This window comes from Zonotrichia leucophrys, unplaced genomic scaffold (assembly GCF_028769735.1).
Source record: "Zonotrichia leucophrys gambelii isolate GWCS_2022_RI unplaced genomic scaffold, RI_Zleu_2.0 Scaffold_325_58820, whole genome shotgun sequence".
Lineage (NCBI taxonomy): Eukaryota > Metazoa > Chordata > Aves > Passeriformes > Passerellidae > Zonotrichia > Zonotrichia leucophrys.
Window position 1 is genome coordinate 29,849 of NW_026992530.1, and position 9,030 is coordinate 38,878.

At 53.3% G+C, this 9,030-nt stretch overlaps 1 protein-coding gene across 1 annotated transcript; it reads right to left on the minus strand.

Moving 5' to 3' along the window:
* Positions 1–2,712: 2,712 nt before the first annotated feature.
* LOC135441517 (olfactory receptor 14J1-like) lies at positions 2,713–3,645 on the minus strand. The gene has a single exon (XM_064701072.1). The coding sequence runs from the start codon at positions 3,643–3,645 to the stop codon at positions 2,713–2,715; it is 933 nt and encodes a 310-aa protein (XP_064557142.1).
* Positions 3,646–9,030: the final 5,385 nt, after the last annotated feature.

A 9,030-nucleotide genomic window follows, 5' to 3' on the forward strand; every position in this document is an offset into this window, starting at 1 on the left:
GCTCAGGCCAGGCTGCTCTGGGCGCTGCCCCACGGCCTCAGCCCCTGGCAAGGGCACAGCAGCAGCTGCAGCTGCCACAGGACTCAGCCCCAGCCATGGGGGAAGGTGCTTGGCCAAGGCCATAGGAGGCTCCCTGGCTGCCCTGCTCCCCTCAGGCTGAGGTGCTGAGAGCTCTGCAGCCCCTGCTGCCATCCCATCTGCCCAGGGCAGCACAAGAGCCCCGGTCTTGGGGCCCTGAAGAGCTACTCCTGCTCCAGGCCCAGGGCCCCTGCCAAAGCTGGGGCAGCCACAAAGCTGTGTCCATTTCTGTTCATTGCTGCTCTGATTTGGATGGATCCTCAGCCACTTGGAGGTTGCTAATGAATTTTGCTATTCCAGAAGCCTCTTCTTTCTTGAGCTCTTCAGGAATTCACTGAAAAAGACTCATACATACGTGTTCAAAACACCTGAACAAAAAAAACCCAAAAACCCTGGGAGTAATTTAAATGTTCAACTCTTCACTGGTTAATTGAAGAGATTTCAGTAGTTTATTTAATGTGACTATATTGTATTGAAAACAATGCAGAGAGAACATTTTTGTCGTGTTTTCGTTTCCTCTTATAGATGGTTATCAGCAATGTCCAATTTATATTGACCCCCAACACCTTCTAATGCAGTCTGAACAGATGTGAAAATCAAGACCCTTTATGCCTGACAAGCAATCACGCTTTGTCCCCTCTCCCTCCCCACCAATTCTCTCATCCAACCCATGGAACTCCTATGGATCAGGGATGGCCAGCAGGAGCAGGGCAGGGATTCTTCCGCTGTGCACAGCACTGCTTGGGCAGCAGCTCGAGTGCTGTTGACAGTTCTGGGCCCCCAATTTAGGAAGGACATGGAAGGGCTGGAGCGTGTCCAGAGAAGGGCAACAAGGCTGGGGAGGGGTCTGGAGCACAAGTCCTGTGAGGAGTGGCTGAGGGATCTGGGGTTGTTTATCCTGGAGAAGAGGAGGCCCAGGGGAGACAAGACGGTGTCAGGCCATGGGTTGGACTTGATTATCTCCAAGGTCTTTTCCTTGGAGATAATCAGAAGCTTGCTGATTCTGGGATTCTCTGAAACCACCCTTGGAGCAGTTGCAGGATGAGCCCTGGGCCTCCTCTTCATGAGCTCCAGCAGCCCAGGTCCCTCAGCTTCTCCTGCCAGCCCCAAAGCCCATCCTGTCAGTCCTGCAGAGCCTCTGCAGCTCCTCCTCACAGCCCAGAACAGGGAGCCCCAGAGGCAGACACAGCAGCCCAGATATGCCTCCCTGGCATGGGGTGTCTCTGGCAAGGGAGCAGCACCAGGCACTGCAGGAGCCTGCAGAAAATTCCTGCAGCACTTGTAGGATGATCCTGCTGCCCAAGGGACGTTCCCATGGGGCCAAATCAGGAACTGCAATGGGGAGTGGGGCCAGAGAGGAAATGGCAAACAGGGATGGGCTGTGTGCAGGGGAGGGAACAGGGGTGGGCAGTAGGAAGACATTTGTATCAGGAAGAGGAAAGAAAGCAAAGGTGAAGCCGAGGAAATGCTCAGGGCAGTTTGGGGGTGGCTGCCAGGCAGCCCTGGCTCTGAGCAACAGCGTCAGCAGTGGGACAGGAAACTCCCAGCTGAGGGGAACAAACTTTCCGGCTGACTGCAGAGGCCAGGACAAAGCTGAGTGGTTTCCCTGGTGTCCCCAAACCCTTGCTGGCCCCAGGGGCTGATGGCATTTGTGTTCCCTCAGGTTCATGTCCCCACACCAACAGCATGGGGGTGCTCTTGCCTGCTGTGTGCAATGCAAACAGGGGCTGCTGAGCCAGTGCTGCCGTGTCTGTGCCTGCAAGGATGGGGCACCTGTGTGAGCTGGGGGAGAGGCCAGGGCTGCAGAGGGGGGATGTTGTTGGCAGCTCCATGAGGACGCTCTGGGACGCTGCCCTGGGCTGTGCAGTGCACTGGGGATGGATCAGCCCCTGCTCTGCTGCTCCTTCCCCTCTGCCCCAGGGCCCTTGCAGAGCCCCAGCCATGCTGTTTGCCCCCAGCCTGCCCACGGCCAGCCTGGGGCTGCTTACGGGGCTTTTCTGTGCTGAGCATTGGCCTGGGCGTGTTCTTGAGAGAGCCTGGGCAAGGAGCCTGGAGCCCCCAGGGCCTGGCCTGAGGCGTCAGCGCTGCCCCAGCAGTGCCCATGGCCTGTCCCTGCTGCAGCCCCGGCACTGCCACGCCCAGGACTGTGCCCGGCCCCGAGACCACTCAGGCCCTGCACCAACACCAGGGCTACCAGGGCAGCGGGGCAGGGCCACGGCAGCAGCACTGGCAACACCAAGTGCTGCTGCTGCTGGGCACAGCTGCTGTGCCAGCACTGATCTGCCCCCAGCTCTGCACACAGACATTGCTGCTGCAGCTCACAAACAAGGGGGAAATCTGGTGAAACAGATTTCAACAAAAGGGGAATCTGGTGAAAACTCTGCTGGGAGAGCCTTTATTCTCTCTAAAGGCACTGAGAGAACAGCTCCTCATGTACACAGTCTGAGGCCACAGTAAAGGTTGAAAGAAAAAAAGAAGAGAAATGGCACAAACACTGACCTTCCTTTGTTGTAAATAATAGATAAAAAAAAAAAAAACAAACCAAAAGAAAGACAAAAACAAATCGATGACCAAACCCACATAGTATCAAACATCACTTTTATTACAAGTCATTTGCAGAATTTGGCAACCAGTTTAATGTTTCTGAAACCATCCAGTCATCAGTGTCCACACTGCAGCCTTGAGCTCCTGGTTCCTCAGGCTGTAGATGAGGGGGTTCAGGGTTGGAGGCACCACCGAGTACAGAACTGATAGGGCCAGATCCAGGGATGGGGAGGAGATGGAGAGGGGCTTCAGGTAGGCAAAAATGACAGTGCTGATAAACAGGGAGAGCACGACCAGGTGAGGGAGGCAGGTGGAAAAGGCTTTGTGCCGTCCTTGCTCAGAGGGGATCCTCAGCACAGCCCTGAAGATCTGCACATAGGAGAAAACAATGAACACAAAACAACCAAATGCTAAACAGGCACTAAAAGCAAGAAGCCCAACTTCCTTGAAGTAGGAGTGTGAGCAGGAGAGCTTGAGGATCTGTGGAACCTCACAGAAGAACTGGCCCAGGGCATTGCCATGGCACAGGGGCAGGGAAAATGTATTGGCTGTGTGCAGCAGAGCATTGAGAAAGGCACTGGCCCAGGCAGCTGCTGCCATGTGGGCACAAGCTCTGCTGCCCAGGAGGTTCTCGTAGTGCAGGGGTTTGCAGATGGACACGTAGCGGTCATAGCACATGACAGTCAGAAGGAAAAATTCTGCAGAGATGAAGAACATAAAGTAAAGGAGCTGAGCAGCACATCCTGTGTAGGAGATGTTCCTGGTGTCCCAGAGGGAATTGTGCATGGCTTTGGGGACAGTGGTGCAGATGGAGCCCAGGTCAGCGAGGGCCAGGTTGAGCAGGAAGAAGAACATGGGTGTGTGCAGGTGGTGGCCGCAGGCTACGGCGCTGATGATGAGGCCGTTGCCCAGGAGGGCAGCCAGGGAGATGCCCAGCAAGAGGCAGAAGTGCAGGAGCTGCAGCTGCTGCGTGTCTGCCAATGCCAGCAGGAGGAAGTGGCTGATGGAGCTGCTGTTGGACATTTCTTCATTCTGGACATTTTGAGTTGTTCAAAGACAACAATTTAGACAACATACCTTCAGTCAATCCTATGCTATTTTCTTACACAAGCACACAAAAATTGCTTCTCTTCTTTTGGGGAAATTTCATTTATCTTTTTTTTTTTCAGTGTAGTTTTGGGTTGCTAAGTAACTGTGTGTTTTTTAGAAGGGACAGAGGAAGTCCTGTTCTTAGCATTGCTCTCACCCGGAACACTGGGGAGCCCAGAGGGAAAACAAGGCTCCCTGTTGCCCAGTGCACTCAGACCTGCTGGTCCAACACAGGTGCGCTTTGGTCATTTCGCCTCTCTCTAGTAACGGATATACAAATTTAAAACTGCATGTAACAATAACGTGGCCTTTCTGAACAACCCAGTTTCAAAATCACTCTCTTCAACTCTTCTCTCTTTCCCTGCGCAGCTAGACATGGAGGGATGCAAAGGGTTGTTCTGGCTCTCTGCTGCCTGGAGTTGTGCCTACTGGGAGCTGGTTCTCTCTATCCAAGCCTTGTCCCTGCCAGCGCTGCCAGAGCCCAGCCCAGCCCTGGGGGCTCAGCTCTGCCCTGCACACCGTCCCAGCACAGGGCACTGCCCAGGGGCCTCTCCCTGGCAGCAGGGCCTTAAGGGCAAGGAAGACAAACAAAATGCTGCAAGCCAAGGCACTGCTGCTGCTGTCTGTAGGGAGAGGAGGCTGAGGAGGCACTTTCTGAGGGAGATCTGAGGCCCATCTGCTGATGTCGAGGGTGACAGTGCAGGAGTGTCAGTGACACAGCCAAAGCTGACAGCCCCTTTCCCTTCCCTTAAGGAGAAAGCTGAGAGCAGCCCTGGCCATGCAGCACCATCTCCACAGCAGGAGGAATCTGCCCTGATGGGGGTGGCTCCTTCAGCCTCCAACTTCTCCCCTGCAGCGTCCATGGGGAGCTGCCAGGCAGGCTGAGAGCTGCCCCTGGCAGGTGGCACATGCCCTGGGCTGGCCAAGAGCCCTGAGGGCTGCAGGAGCTGCTCTGCAGGACAGTCCTGGGCAGCCCTGGCTGCAGCCCCAGTTTCACCCCTTGCAGCCGTCCCTGGCAGCAGGAGCCGTCCTGCCCTGTCCCTCTGACGGTGCCCAGGGCAGCCCCGCTCTGCAGCACATCCTCCTCCTGCTCCTCCTGTGCCAGAGAGAACCTGGGAGAGTCCTCCTGACACATCCCCCAGGCTTTGGGGTGTGCTGGCTTCAGGAGATCCCTCCAGGAGCCCAGGGGACATTGCCCTGCACCCACACACTCACCATGCACAGGGCTGTGAAGATGTTTCTCCAAGTGAAGTCTCAGCTCAATGTCTTCCCAATCCTGATTGCCTTCAGCCTGTCTCTGCCTGGCTCCTGTCCCCTCAGTGCCTGCAGGCAGAGCCCTCAGCCCTGCTGGGCTGGGAGAGGAGCTGGTGCTGGGAAGAGCTGTTCCTTTAAAGCTCAGCAGCACAGACACAGCACAAGGATTTTAATGAGCCTCTTGGGTCTTTCGTGTTGCTTACATCAGACTCAGTCCCTGAGAGTATCTTCAAAAAACTTCTCAAGAACTTGAAGCGAAATTTACACTCCAAAGTTTATCAAGTTTTAATGGGTCCCTCTGAGGGACACGACTGAGAAAGTGTCCCCAGGTTCCAGTTAGAGCAGAACACTGGACGCAGTGATGTGATTTATTAAAAATACATGGATATTGATCTAGTACCGATATCCAACAGTGATGGACAAAGACTCTCTAACACTTTAAATTTAGAAAGTGTATGTTTATTGCGATGCTGGGCAGTGTGCGTGATAGCTGGGACAAGGAGGCAATGAGGCCCCAGGCCTGCATGGGCTACTTGTTTCCTGCTCCTGCCTCAGGCCCAGGCCCAGCAGCCATGGCCAAAGTGCTGCCCAAGTTGGCTCTGGCAGGGCTGTCTTGCAGCTGCTGCCCATCCCTGTGCCCTGTGCAGCCCAGGCTGTCCCACGGTGTCCCTGCCCTGCGCTTCTGTCCCTGCAGGCTGTCGGCATCCCCCAGCTGCCCCACATGGCTGGGCCCTTCCTTTGCTGAGAGCTCTGCCTCCTGCCTGCCTCTGCCTGCCCACATAAAGCCTTGGGCTGCTCCAGACTCCTTCTGGGGGATGTGTTGCACCACAGTCCTGCCCCGAGACAGAAATTCCTATCTCCTCAGGGCCAGTCTTGGCCTCCCCTTCTGTATTTGTGGTATAATTACTCTGTCTGGCTGTTTCCTACTATGGAGAAAAAGCTTTACCATTTCTGAATCCACCCTTCCAGCCCTTCCAGGTCACTCCTGTTTTGTCCTCAGTCACTTCTCACCTGAGCCCTGGGCCATCAGTCTACACGGGTTATGTCCTTGAGGCCTGCAAACCCCAGCTTGGGAGATCTTTGGGACCTCTCTATGGTGTTTTCAGATGAAAACATTCTGTTCATAGTCTAAGAATACCACTAGAGGCCAAGGCCAGGCTAACGCGTCTGTCCTGGCAGGTTTTGTCTTGCAGCACTCCTGGGATAGATGGAATTTTGGCTGCCAAATTCCAATTTTTGCCATGGCCTCTGAACAAGAAGGCCATTTTTTTTTCCACAGGAAAGAAGGCACACAGCCCTGCTACTTCTGAGGCAGATGAGATGTGGCCACCAGAGGCCAAGGCCAGGCGGAGCTGGCAGGTTTTTTTCTGGGTATCTTTCCCTTGCATACAGGAAATTTTTAGGGGAGAGTACCAATTTTGTCCATGGGTGTCTGAAAAGAGAGACAGTTCTTTCCATAGGAAGGAAAGCATGGAGCCCCAGTGTTTCATGGGCAGATGAGAGGCAGCCCTTGACATTCCAAGATCAGCCAGACCTGTCAGGTCCCCCCTGAAAGGCCACATCAGCCAGAGCTTTTCCATGTTCCTCTCATTCCATGGGGCCCCACAATGTCCCAGTGTTTCCCTTGCTTCCATGGGTCCCTGAGGTGTCACAGTGGCCCCTTGGTTACACAAGGCCCTGAAGGGTCATAATGTTCTCCATGGTTCCACGAGGCCCCACTGAGCCATGATGGTGTCTTGGTTCCATGAGGCACTGGTGTCACCATGGTATCTCAAAGTGTCACAATGGTCTCCATGGTTCCACCAGGCCCTCACAGTGTCACCGTGGTCTCCATAGGAAGGAAACAACCAAGCCCCAGTGTTCCAGGGGAAGATGAGGGGCAGCCACCAGAGTCCAAGGGCAGCCAGATTAGACAGAGCTGGCAGATTTTGTCTGGGAGCCAGCCTTGCATATAGGAAATTGTAGAGGCAGAATACCAGTTTCATGTCCCATTGTCGGCTGTTTTGATGGCCTGGAAAGGCTCGGGATAGTCTTGGTGGCAGCCTGCTCCCCAAAGGACGAAAGGAGTCTTCAGGTTTTTTCGGTCTTCAGTGTTTATTAATTTTTTATCTACAGTATCTTCTCTCGGCCCGACAGAGGTCCGCACAGCACGTCAGCCATGAGCACACTGCGTGTCCTCGGGGCGGTCAGTTATCTTTATACCCAAAACTACGTATAAGATATTTACCTTTTCCCCGCAATACCTTTCACCCTTATTGACAAGTGTGCCTTTAGTAAAAACCAGTGCCAAAGTGCCACCACCACCACAGAAGATGGAAGACAAGAAGAAGAAGAAGAAGGACAGGACACGCCCCAATTCCTCCATGTTGTCTCCCTAACACCCCCCTGTACCGAAATTCTAAACCCTGTGTTTCACACCATAAACAATCTATCTCTTCACCATTTATCCCCTGTGATTTTCCCATCCTCATACAGATGATGTTTCCTGTGCTGGGTCAAAGTCCAACCACCAGACACTTCTGGCCACATTCCAGGACCTCCGAGCCCCCCAAGGGTTGTCTCAGTGTCTCAGCACATCAGGCCTGCTGTGCTGAGATCCCACAGTTTCAGACATGGACATCTGGATGAGAAGGACGTTTTTTTCCCCTAGGAAGGAATGCACGGAACACTGGTGTTTCAGGGCCAGGTGAAAGGCTGCCATCCTTGGCCAAGGCCAGCCAGACCTCTCTGTCCTGGCAGCTTCTGTCTGAAAGCAGCCCTTGGGAATTTTGCTAGTGGAATCAAAATTTTGGCCATTTCTGCATTGGTAAGAAGAACAGTTCTTTTCCATTGGAAGGAAGGCACGGAGCCCCAAGTGTTTCAGGGGCAGAAGCAGAGAGAGAAGACTCCTGAGAGGCCAAAACAGCCAGACCTGTTTGTCCTGGCAGCTTTCATCATGGAGGAATCCATGGACACATGGAATTTAGGAGGTGGAATCTCAGTTTTGACCATGGGCACCTGATAGACATGGATGGTTTTTCCATAAGAAAGAAAAGTGTGAAATCCAAGTTTCTTGGAAGAAGATGAGAGGTGACCACCCATGGGCCAAGAGAGCCCAATCTGTCTCTCCTGACACCTTTCATCTGGGGGAAATCCTTCGATGTAGGGAATTTTGGACGAGGAATCTCAATATTGGCTGTGGGCACCAGGACAGGAAGGAGAGTTCTTTTCCTTAGGATGGAAAGCACAGAGCCCAGCATTTCAAAGGCAGATGAGAGACAGCTCTTCAGAAACCAAGGCCAGCCAGACTTGTCCCTCCTGGCAGTTTTTGTCTGGGAGAAATCCCTGGATATAGGGAATTCTGGAGGTGTTTTCCCAACTTTGGCCATGGGTGCCTGGATGTGAAAGGTGCTTTCTTTCCCATAAAAGCACATGGTCCCAGTGTTTCAAAGGCAGATGAGAGGTGGCTCCCAGGTGTCCAAGCCAGCCAGATCTGTCTGTCCTGGCAGATTTCATCTGAGAACAATCTTCGCATATATGGAAATTTGGAGGAGGAATCCTGATTTTGGCCATGGGCACCTGAAGGAGGACAGTTCTGTCCATAGGGAGGAGAGCCCAGAGCCCCAGTGCTCCAAGGGCTGATGAGCAGCAGCCCTCTCCATGGCAGGGTCAGCTGGACTTGTCAGGTGGCCCCAGGTGTCCCAGCCAGCCAGTCCTTAATGCCTTGAGAGGCTGCCTAGAACAGAGGCTGGACAGTGTTACAGGAATAAAGTAGGGATTTATTAAAAGGCCTTCAAAGGATACACCTTGGGCAGTACAAGAGCCCGGCTAAGGGTACACTCAAGATGGACAATGGGTCACACATTTTTACACTTTTGTAAGTTTTGGTCCACTTCTATATTGAGGCTAATTATCCAATTACAGCTTCAGGGTGTGAAGTCGCATCCTCCCAGTCTGCTCTCCTCAATTCACTGTTTGCACTTTTTGGGCCTGAAGGTGCCGCAGTGTCCTTTACTCTCCTAGGTTTCTAGGTTTCCTACTTCAGTTATGGAGAAATATTTCAAAGAGCTTCTAAAAGATATGCAC

Excerpts from the sequence above, each read along its gene's own strand:
- LOC135441517 (XM_064701072.1), bottom strand. The coding sequence starts at position 3,645 with ATGTCCAACAGCAGCTCCATCAGCCACTTCCTCCTGCTGGCATTGGCA.